We start from the raw sequence: 12,366 nt of genomic DNA, 5'->3' as shown, positions 1-12,366 counted from the left end.
CAAATTTCTGCTTCCCATCTTGGACTTTTTTCCTTAAATCAAGGCTTGGAGTGACCACAGCCTTTTCCTGTGTGCCTGCACTGTTCAGTGAGTTGCTCCTGTGTAGAAACTGCACGATCGACAGTCACTGTTTCGTTCTTTGCTTTCCAGCACCGTGTCTCCTCTGACAACACCAGGGCCTGCACATCCCAAGGTCTGGATCAGCAATGCCCAAGAGCCTGACCAGAGATGTTATCCAGGAGAAAGGAAGTCTCCTCCTGCATAAGCTCACCAGCCATGCCGCATACCAGAAAAGCCAAACTGCACACGTATGGGAAGTCCAACGCTTCCCAGCTCTGTGGTATTTACTGAATGTATGCAAACCAACTCCTTAACATGTCCAAGAAGGCCCTCCTGCCATGGACATGCCCCTCTGCCTCCATGTGGCCCAAATGAAAGAAATCAGCTAGGACAGGACTGCTGCTACATAGACAACGTGTGCAGCTGAGGAATGAGATCTTCCCCAAGGGCTCTTTGCAAGCAGATACCAAGCAAGGCACAGGCCAGATGAATTGTGGTGGCAGCAAGCTCCTCTCTTACCACTGTTGTTCCCCTCAGATTTTCTCCATTATATGACGCGGTGGAAACATGGCAGAGCCTAGGAGAAATGGGGACAGGGAGTAGGCTGCCAGCACAGCAACCCCTTTAACCTGCAAGTCTGAGGCAGGCAGGAGTAGGCCAAGGGCACACAGCTATCCTCCCAAGTCCCTGTGATTCAGGGTGGGCGCTTTGGTTTAGACACCATTAGTTACAGCAGCAATGACAGCCTGTACCATAGATCTTGCTACAGCTACAGCCAATGAATGGCTGAAAAGGGCAATGAGGGCATAGCCCAGCAGTGCTGGTTTTTGACAGCACCAGTAGCAACTCACCCTGCAAAAGCCAGTCCATTATATTTTAATTCTGAAAGTGCATTGCAGGTGACACACTCCTATGATAGCACAAAGGCTGTGTTAAATAAATCGTGCCAGCCATTGCAGGCAACAGCAGCAATGGCTGCTGTCAGCCAGCCCAGCATCACATCCCCTCTACTCCAGTTCTTTGTTCTTCTGAAGGACAATAAAAGAAACTTGTTCCACTGCCAACATTTAGGGACCAAAACTACCTGCATACAGAAAGTTTGCACCAATATCACCTTCACTTCAATCTTTCTCTTATTTTTTTCCAGAGGCATATGAGCTGACCCCACACCACAAACCCTGGTGCTGGAGGCTCAGAGCCCTGCACTCACAGAACGCAGGCGTTCAGCAGAGCTGAACAGGGTATGGGCAACCTCACGCCTCAGGGGAGCTTTCAGACATTACAGTGTAGAGCTAGAGAACACTAGGGAGTCACCTAGGGAGTGACAGCATAAATTGTGGCTGCTTGAGGGCCAAGGAAGAGAAAAAGGGCAGTGCTATCCCACTGGCTTTCCAGTTCCCCTTGAGGAAATCATTAGTACCACGACCAAGAAAGGAGAGTATATTCCAAGTTGAAAGAGACCTGTTGGAGCCTGACAGACACCAGAACAGGCAGGACCCTGAGCTTCAGGCAACGTGGTGACTCATTCAGCTAACCTGCTTCACATGTCATCCATTACCTCCTCCCTCACCCCCAGTTTGCTGTATAAAACAGCTTTACCTTTCGTGCCCAGAGCTACACTACAGTCAGCTGTGGGCTGTAGGGAGGCCACTACAGCTACATCAGCACAAACTGGAGTAAGAGAAGGGAGAACCAGGCCCTTTACCTTTAAAAGTTCAACGCTAGTCTTACTGACTTCCATGGCCAATATTTGCCCACTTAATTCTATTCTTTGTAGTTCACAAAAGTAAAATAAACACTGTGCAGAGGTAGTATGTGAGTTACTAGGCCATTATTTTGCTAACATATGCACACAGTGCTAGTTAATAACTCAATAAACAATCTTTATTCTGCTATTTTAAAAGAGGTAGTAGCTGCAGCCCGCATTAAAAATACTTTTCATACTGTAAAAAAACAAACAAAATACCACAGGTAGTGGAGGAAACACTACAGACTACAGCTTTTCTAGAACCACACACCAGTTTCCCTGATCATAGTAACTCTTTTGAACCCTCACACAGTCCAGGGATCTGCACGCTGCTTCCAGTTCCCCTTCACAGAACACGTGGTAGTAACGGTGGAAAACGCGGCTGAGCCCTTGCGACTGCTTAGAGCCAGCTGGACACAGCACTGTACCAACACCTTCCCCTTTCTTTTTAGTGCCGCCTTTCAGGTGCCAGGGAACCAGCAAATCCTGAGAGTGAAAGGAGGTTCGGTTGGTGTGAACAGGCAGCCTGGAGCCTGCAGCTGGCTCTGCAGCACAGCTTTCATCCTGGGAGTCAGCAAGGAGTCGGTCAGAACACGCTGCGTCTTGGCTGCTGCTGTCAAGCATTTGATCACTGAGCAGTCCCTGGGCCGTGCCAGTGTTGATTTCCTCCTCCTTGCCTTTACCACCATTCTTTCCCTTGAGGTATTTAGACTTCTGGTTTTTGTATTCTTGTTCCATTGCCCAGACATAAATGAGCGCCGTTCCACCGGGTCGTAGCAGCCGGGCGAGTTCACGGATAGTAGCCAGTCTCCTCTCCTGTAATGGAAAAACAAAACTGTGAAGGTAGTACATAACCAAAGAGACAGGAGAACGAAATGGCAGCAAATTCTCCTTACTGTCCCCCTCAAGATACAATAAAAATCGGAGGAACTCTTTCCACTGTTCATTTTCATTCATAATACAGTCCATCACTCTGCACAAGCCAAGACATTTTCCTGGACACAATCCTCTTCTCATCTGAAAACAGTACTGTGCTGAGCAGTATTTCCTGTACGTATCAGCCTGGCTGGAAATGACACATTGCCTCTTGAAGAAGGTTGCTCAATATCTAAAATCCCAGGTTCGGATCTTCCACACATGATGGAAGTTTGCAGCTGAAAGGTCAGTTTTACAGCTCAAACCCAGGTCCTCTGACCACCCAAAGATACGTCAGCCTTCTCCAAAACAGACTTCTTTCTACCTTTTTATGTTGCATTTGGAAACACTTGCTGTATTTCTGGTATGGAGAGAGACCACCAGGCCACACCTCAGCTTAGGGCTCCATGGTCTAAAAACTTGTTAAAATTGCACAGGTCCTGCCAGGAGAAGCTTACAGACCCCAGAGATAGGGCAGACCAGTGAGTACTGTCCATGATGCTCTTTGCAGATGGCAGTGAAGGCACAGAATAAAAAATCAGATCTGCTCAAGATTTGAGCCAGAAAGTAACATATCTCTTGACTCCCAAAGCAGAGCGCCCTTCTCCAGTGTCATAAATTGTGAGCAGATAAAAATGAAACATAAACACTTAAAGTGCCAGTAGGAGCAAGAGCACATAACAAGTAGAGGGAGAATGTGGAGAGAAACAGCAGCAGCAGCACAACAGCTTAACTCTGCCCTGACAACTCCTTACAACAAGTGCAAACCTTTGATTTCTCCCCATTTTGTTCTTCCCTTTTGCTTCCATGAGCCCAAAGTAGCAGGTTTTTTATAACATGAGTTGCTCTGCACAGCAGTAGAACACAACAGTGGAGCACAGAGAGGGGTCACTTACCGCTGTTGAAAAATGGTGGATTACAGCAATAGAGATGCAGGCGTCGCAAGAGCCGCTGCGGATTGGCACCGACAGAGCATCACAGACAAAAGCCTGGAAATTTTTTTCTCCACAAATATCCACCAGGTTTTTGCTGCGATCACAGCCAACCTATAACAGAAAGTGTTTCATTAAGCTTTCCATAAGAGGGTAATTACGAGCCTGGAAAATTATTTTCACTTGATGCTTACAGTAATAGAGTCATCACGGTCTCCTACTGAGGTAACACATTTCAGTTTAAAATAAATATGAGAGTGAGTGTGAGAAAATAGCCTTAAGTAGGAAGAATATACGGTTCCTAGGTATAGACAACAAGAAAAAAACCCCTAATGCTTACTTAAAACAAAGATGGACAAAGATGGGCTGGATATGAGACAGCTCAGTCATAGCACCCTGATTTTGAACCAGCTTAAGAAGACGGAACAGGTTTCAACCTAACTTTGCCTCAAAACTGGCCCGTAAGGCATCTTGAAACCAGCAAAACAAGAGATGACCTAACCTCATCTCAGTATTTTCTTTTCCTTTCAGTTGCCATTTGTAATCTGACAACATCTGAAGCAGCCAAATACTGAACGCACAAAAGCTGAATCTACAAGTGCAAACAACCATCTGGTGGCCTTGGTGGCATCACAGCCTTGCTCATCACCCTGGTTTCGTCCTTTCAGTGTAAGGAAGGAAGTGTTCAGGTGCAGTCCTCTTCACTCTCAGTATCACAATCCACAGAAGCCTAAGCACAACATAATTTTCCAAGGCTCTGTACAGTCCAAATGAAGTGACCCCTAGGAACCACCTCAGGACACCTCATAAAATGTTTTGGTTTTCCCCCTTTGCATCTTTTAGTGTCCAGGTCAAAGACAGTAAGAAAAAGCATCGAGGTTTTTTACGTGTTTGCATGAAAACAATAAATCCAAACTGAAAAGACCCTTCTGAAAGAACAAATAGAGCGAGGCATTCACCACCCTAATTTTCATGTCTGCCGCATACATTGAATTACTCAAACCAAAGCCTTGCTACCAAATCATATATCAAACTCAGCTTGCATGAGAATATTAAATTTATTTTTGTTTTCAATGATCAGCAACAAGTAGATAGCAGAGAACAGATTCAGAATCCTAATTACTGCTGACAGCATTTATTGCGTTTGACACACAAAGAATACTAAACCGTCCTTGATGCAGGAAGAATAGCAAACAACTTGCGCTGGTTAATCAACCCAGCAGAGACAACAGCACTGCTAAAATTAAAAATCTCTTCCACAATGATTAATGAAAATATATTTATTTTCCATTATAACCTTTCATTTTATTGGGTCAAATCCTTTTAGCTTCCAGTCTACCATCACAGTTTTGAAGAAAACCAGGATTCTGTTCAGCCGTATGTCCTGAAAGCTTCCAGGTGAGCTGCTTTCTAGTCAGGTCCCTGACTTTTGGTCCAAAGTACATGGAACAGCTGTGAAAATGCCAACCTGACAACCCAGGATAATCCTTCACAAAAACAGCACTATGAGTATGTACATATCGTCCTGGTAGCTAGCTCTAAAAGACCTGAAAGACCTGACAAGACCAACCCTGGCATTGCTTTCTCCCCGTCTATTCCTTGGCCTCATCTCTGCATTCACTGAAGCACTGAGTAGTGTTATTTATGAATAAAAAAAGGAAACTCTTGTTTGCTTGGAAGAAAACATAAATCCCCATCATTTCACACTGGAAGCCAGCTGAAGTGTCTTTAAATTACTCTCATCATGGAATGGATTTAGCTGACAACCTGCATGGTAGAGATTCCACGTCTCATTACCGGTGCCTTCAACTACTTTTGCAATTAAGACATTAGCACGCAGTATTTAAAAAAAACCAAACAACTCAAAGGACCAAACTCACTGCTGGCAGAAGGAGAGGAAAGAACATTTGCAACTTGCACCGACAAGCAGCTTTCCCAGAAAAAACTGCTTCGACCCTGTGCGTCTATAGTAAAAATGGGAGGATAATGGAACTCAATCCTCCTCTCCCAAATGACCTTGAACAGGACGACACCGCATGCTGATGAAATCCAATGAACCGGAGTGAGAACAAAGGCGGAACTGCCTGAATGTGAAGTCCTCATTTGCATCTAAATTATATCAAATAATTATGAAGTCAGGCTTACTTGTATTGTCACACTCATTAAAGTGAATCTGCATCCAAAGCAAAAAGATTGCTTCACAGTGAAAACAGAGACCTTGAAATGGCAGACTTTGAATGCACTGCAGCTCTGAAATAGGTATACTAGGCTAAAACTTCATGTGTTTTTAAATGTAAATATTATAATAGGTGCTGTGCATATATGCATAAACACTGAACACAGGGAGTCACCACAGATCTGCCTGGTGCTGAAGCTAGGCAAATTTAGCATCCTTACTAGAATCATCTCTGCAGGATCTTTTCAAAGAATTACAATCACCACATTTCTGCACTTTCTAGCTTACAAGAAACATGCATTCATTAAAAACCAAAATAGACTGGTTTCAGTTGCTTAGAGAACAATAAGCTACTTCAGTGGTGCAATGCCAGTTTACAGCTGGAAAATGAGCCTATGATTTTTATGAGTATAGAAAACATTTACAGCAAGGGGCAGAGACCCCAAACTCAACTTTTCCCAGTTCTGTTACTTATTTCTACATTCTGAAGCATGCAGAAGCTTTGATGTGATGAAGCTTCATTTACAAAACACATTTCAAAGGAATGTTGTAATTTAGAATAGGTTTATTTTTCTCTCTCTCTAATTAAACATGTAATCAAAACATTTTTTAAAAATTCTCAAAATATAACTGGAATACTTTCATTTTTGCCAGTATATATCTCTAATTTTGATACTCAGCCCAGGATACTGTCCTTGCTGACATCTCTTCTAGAAGAGTGCAGAAAGGTAGATGAATTTCTGTCAGTTCAGTGTCCGAAACCAAACTTGCTGAGCCAAGCTGTATACGTTTTAAAGATTCACTATTTCTTATTTTCCCTGTGAGTCTTTCCAACCCCTTCTTATATCCCTTCTCCCACCTTTCCTAATCAAGCATCCCACTTTCTCATACACATCTCAAATAGCATGGTTGACTATTCAGCTGAATCCGTCTCTGAGCAAACTGCTCTGCACCTTTCAGTATCTCCCAAAGGAGGTCAGATTCTCAGGTTTCTTGGCTTTTACTGCAGGCAGCCATTCCCACATCCCGGCCTTTTTGGTGTCCACCTCTCTCTTCATTGCAGTTTGTGATGTGGACAATGGCACAGGAGCTCCAGCAGTCACCGACACCTGTGTATTTGGGGTCAGAATCCACTTTAGATTTTTAAAGGTGATTTTGGGCACTGATTTTCATTGTGTCTGGATAAACACTAACTGCATCCAACTCTTGTTTTAAGCTAGGAAATATGTATTAGCATGGAGGCCTGTAACCCCAGCAAACACAAAATTTAAAAAAGAGGCAAAAGCTTGTCGCTATTCCGGCACACAGCACTCTCTTTTTCCAGGGTACACTGGGTAACACAAACCTTTAGACTAATGAAAGAATTAGCAAAAAAAGACTAAGATAAAAGAGGGTAAGGGAAGGAAGAAACAAATGCAATACCTGTGATTTGTCTGGGTTTGCAGCAGCTCTGTGCTGATTTCCTGGGACTGGGATAACAGAGGCAGATATCCCATCCCAATCCTTTGGCTTCCCAGGCATCTTCACCACCACCATTTCAGCCAGGAGCAGCTAAACTAAGTTTTAAAAAAATCCACTTAATGCAGTGGTTTGGAATAGAACATCAGGGGGCAAAAGACACTAAATAGCTTGCTTTGTAATGGTGCTGCAAACCTACAAGAGATAAATCCTCTTGCAAGCTTAAATAAAAATAGGTAAAGACAAGTCAATGTTGTCCACCATTATATATTTTCTTTCTACGTTATTTCTTTATAACTAAATCTACCTGGCAGAATTAGTTCATTTAAGTATCTGGAAACCTGATTGATTCAGCACATTAGGAACTGATGAAGAAAACAACACCTAATTCAGCCACCAAATGGAATTATGCAGCTCCCCAGAGAAAAACCTCAGCGATAACTGATAGCATGAGCGCCTCAAGGAACCAAATTACATTCTAGTAAACACACACATATGAGACATCAGCACAGCCACAGCAAGACAGACAAATCTCCTTGCTCCAGCTCATCTGAGCTAGGCCTTTAGCATTCCTTTCACGTACTGTTTTGGTTTTCCATTGCGTACAGTCAGGGTGTCTGTGGAAACAACGCGTTGTGTCTAAAACTGTGAAGTTCACTTCCCAATGACAGACCGCCAGAACCGGGTTGAGGAGTTCAGCGTTCACTCTGGTTTTGTGCTGCTGCTGCCCAGTTCCTTCTGAGCTCTCTTCATCCCCAGGTCTCCTGTCATTTTAGTGATTCCTACTCATTGAGAGAAAAGGGCAGGAAAGATTCCTCTGTCTTGCCCTCTGATCACTAAAATACAGAGAACTGGCTCCAAATGTACTTTTGTAAGTTAGTTTTGTCCTTCATGCTTTTACCCACTACTAAGTCCTTCAGATAGGATTCAGTTCTCAGTCAATATGGAACCAGCATAACTAAAACCCAACCCCCATTATATAGCCATGCCACAGCAAATCTTCACTCTCTTCCCCACACCTTGGCAAAATCAGACTTTTATACAGTGCCAGAAGATCCTGGTTTGGGACAATAATGCAGAAAACAGAGGTGCACGTCTTGCAGCAAAAAGGTGTCATACACGTGAAATACAAGCAACATTACTGATTATCTTTAAATAACGCACTACAGAAACAGGAATGTTTGTATTAAAGCAAAGCATTTGGGCTCCTACATTGGCATAATTTTTCTTCCTAGCATCAGTATTCTGGCAAGGAGAGTAATTTCTTTATATATAAAGAAAAAAATATCTACACAATGGTATTTTCAGTTGTTTGTTACTGGATTTCCCACTAGTTTATCAGTTCAACAGTAAACCACAAAATTGAAAGGCTTCCATGTCTTTCACTCAGGCCCTAGCCCTGTGAGGATGCTGAACACTCCTGTGGGGATTTACACATCACCACACCTACCTGAACACTGGAAACTGGGAGACTGAGCTAAAGCTTATAAAAATTGATAAGCTACATTGCAGTGATGTCAGCTGGCTCTGGAATGAAACCCTTGTGGTGACAGGTGGATGGATAAGGCTGAAATGTAGCACTCCGTAGAAATAATACTTGGCTTGAAAGCACTTACATATAAACTGTTAAAATAATTCCCCGGAATGTGGCTGGGTAGGGAGAGGGTTGTGAAAAACAAACAAACAAACAAAATACAACCCTAAAACTACTTCTCTCTTTTGCATTCATTCAAACAATAAAAAAGCTGTGAGAGACAGAAAAAGTAATCCAAAACTTTATTAAATGTAATCTTTCTCCCATCTTTGTCCTAACTACATCAAACTTGGATTCCATCTCTCACTCATACATCCTTAAACTGAATTTGTCATGAAATTGCTGCTCTTTCACTGTGTCAGAAGAACGCAGCCATTACAGCACTGTCATTTTCCTCAAGCGTAGCTGGACTCATGTGCATTTCACTGGCACACAATCATGCTCAGTAGATAAGGCTATAGGTAATCATCCAAAAAAACTAAAGCAAATACAATAGCACAGGGCACAGTGGAGATATTTTCAGACAGTGTCTGAAGATTAAAACCATCAAGAGAGCTACCTTAGCTTTGATCTATGCTGCTACTTAAAGTAGCCTATCTAAAAACGTACAGTAATCTTCACAGCACATTGCTTGCCTTCAGAAAGCACTTGCCTCAGGTTTACAGTATTTCTGAGTCAAAAACCACCAAGCTGCATAGCTGCATTGACAGTGCTCTACCCAACCCCTCAATAACTCCCGATTTCACAGCATTGCTTTACTGCTGCTTTCCCACCAGGGCCTAGGCTAAGAGCTTCAGTGCACTGTGCATAAAAACTTACCAGGAACCACAGCAAATGCTGTGAAGGAAAGGCTGAAACAATCTATCAAGTTTCTGCCTGCATTTTATGCCCCCGAGTCAAGAGGGGTAAACAGAGGAGGAGGCTGATGCCCTGCATCTAGAGAGCACTCTCCTTATCCCAAGGATGCGCCTGATACACGAAGAGTATTCTTTAACCCCTCACCCTTGGATCCATGCCCAACCCCCAGTAAATGGAAGTAACACAATATGAGAAACAGCGCTGTATAACCAGATCTTTCTGCTGAGCCCAAATAAGAACCCAGCAGGACAACAAAAAGTGGAAAAGACTGCTCCTTTCTCCCTCAGATACAAATGACTGAAGAGGCTGACTCATCCAACACAGACCCCGTACCAAGGAGATGGATTACTTGTAGTAATACTGGTACATCCCTACCACTTGCTCTACAGTGCTTCCTATACCAAGGGAAGAGAGGTAAAAATCCCATTAAGGAACACAGAAGTACTGATTTCCCATTAAGAAATAAGCCAGAACTGGTTTCCCACAAATCAGTGTGGGAATCCATAAAATAAAGAACTGACATCAGTCACTTCTGCAGTCACAGAAACACCAAAGTATTTCAAACAGTACCTTGCTTCAAATCATAGCCATTACCAGCTGCTTTAGAGGAAGATGCACCAAAAAAGGTGTCTGAAGGACAGTTCACTCTCTAAAAAGCCGACCATAAGAAAAATGTCTTGCTAACTTTTGTCTGCTGGCACTTCAGGTCAAAGACTGAGGGTCTGTATTACCTACAAACAAAGTGAACAAAGTTCTCAGCAGAAAACACATTGCTGCAGTTCAACCTGCACCCAAACCATCAGGTCCCCTTGGATCATCTCACTGTCCTCACCAGCAGCAACCACTCACACCCACGCTGGGTGAGCTAAGGGACACCCAAGGATAATCCCTCATGGATACTGAGTGACATCCAACAGTTCTACCTTTCCCTGTCTTCAAACCACCGTAACACCACACTGTTCCTCTCCTCTGTGACAATTTAGTTCTCTTAGCCTTTTTGAGATACATTGTCAAAGGTTTTTTTAAAGAATCTGTAAACGTGAGATACACCGGTTTTTTAACCACACTTTGGCTGACATATAAAAATAAACATAGCAAAATGAAGGAGTCACACTGATCCTCCTGAGACTGCACTGGCTTGCAGACGAAAATAAGCAAATGCAAAGTCCAGAGTCTGGCTCCGATCAAGAAGAACAGGTTGTCACCAGTAGAAAATAAAATGTCAAGGGAGGCCACCTAAGTGAAGCAGTTCCCAGATTCTGTTTTTCAACTGTCTCAACTGCTTCTTCTAAAGTTTCTTCCCTTTTACTGTTATTTTTCACCTTTTCGATTTCTCCTGTGGGCACATACGAGATGAGGTAACTCCTAAAGTAAGAGAGGAGAGGGGCTGCCTTTCATTTGACTACCAGTAGATTTGTGATCTTTCTTTCCCTTTGTCGGTCAACTGTGGGCTCCAGAAAACAGACTGGTGCTGGCAATTTCTTCACACAGCACCTTGCAGAGATTTCTCCTTAAAGGCCTTCCACAAACCTACACAACAGCAGTTTACCAAATTAATTCTAGGATCAGGTGACCTTCATGGTACCCTGATAAACTTCTTACAGGAGTCAGGGTGAAAGACCAAAATGTACTGAACATTAATAATTATTCTCAGGCTACAGGAGTCAGGCATAAGCAGGCCTACTTACAAATCAGTTTATTTTGTTCTAGCTTGTAAGAACAGTAATGGAAATAAATCCATTACAAATACAGACAGGGGTGTAAATAACAACTGATGTTTTACAGCTGAATATGAATAGGCCAGAAACTCCTGAAACAGAAAAACAAGTCTGACTTATTATTAATAATGAATGTTCTGCCTTACCTAGAAGCTTTCAAGCCTGATGGATTTCAAAGTGTTTCACAGTACAAGAACATGAAAGAATCAGACAATTCTGGAACAAGGGAGAGCAGATAGCATAATCCACACCTCTCAGAAAGACTTATTTTGGGTAAAAACGAAAGGAAGTTTGACCTTTGCAAAAAAAGTTTTTTAAATACCTGCAATAAAAACTACCTCTTGGTTCGTATTTGTATGTGCTTCATGTCTCCCTGGTAAGAAAGGAGAGAGGTAAAACTGGGCTAAGTACAGACTGTGAGACAGGGACGGTAACAATAACTTCAGCAAGAATTATGTCAGAACTGTCTAAAAGTGAAGAACTGAGAGTAAGAGAAAGGCCAGAAATCTCTGCTGAAGTTGAGACCCCACCTTCCATTAATTTTACGCTGGCAGATTTACTGGGCCTATGCCCAGTCAGAGGTGGGACAGCCAAACATGACATCATTCCCAAATGAGCCACGCCACCAGGGTAAAGGGAACTGAAGAGGACATAGGAAAAGTAGTGCTGCCCATGTAGATTTCAGGGACACCCACACTGCATTCTCCACCTCCTAGCCAAGTGAAAAACTTGTTGGAAGCATTCAGACTGCTCAATCATCATCCCTTTTAATAACCTGACTCAACAACAAGACAAAAAAAAAAGTTAAAGCATCCGTTACAATTTTTCAATCCACTGCACCCATTACTATTTTTTTAATGAACATATTCTGACTTGAAAAGCAAAAGTGGCTTTGATAAAAGAGAAGGGTAAAGCACATAGTGAATGCATGTGGAAACCTAACACAATTGGTAATTGATCTTGGATCA

At 42.8% G+C, this 12,366-nt stretch overlaps 1 protein-coding gene across 1 annotated transcript in view; it reads right to left on the bottom strand.

Annotated features, from left to right (window-relative positions):
• Nucleotides 1-2,039: 2,039 nt before the first annotated feature.
• Nucleotides 2,040-12,366, bottom strand: part of ALKBH8 (alkB, alkylation repair homolog 8 (E. coli)) — an 18,005-nt gene continuing 7,678 nt past the window's right edge. The window contains exons 5-6 of the mRNA XM_010194884.1: nt 3,619-3,768; nt 2,040-2,623 (exon numbers count right to left, since the gene is read on the bottom strand). Of these exons, the coding sequence (XP_010193186.1) occupies nt 2,054-2,623; nt 3,619-3,768 (720 nt within the window). The 3' untranslated portion in view covers nt 2,040-2,053. The remainder of the gene's footprint in view (nt 2,624-3,618; nt 3,769-12,366) is intronic.

This window comes from Mesitornis unicolor, unplaced genomic scaffold (assembly GCF_000695765.1).
Source record: "Mesitornis unicolor isolate BGI_N332 unplaced genomic scaffold, ASM69576v1 scaffold26371, whole genome shotgun sequence".
Taxonomy (NCBI): domain Eukaryota; kingdom Metazoa; phylum Chordata; class Aves; order Mesitornithiformes; family Mesitornithidae; genus Mesitornis; species Mesitornis unicolor.
This window is presented reverse-complemented; position numbering and strand designations above follow the sequence as displayed.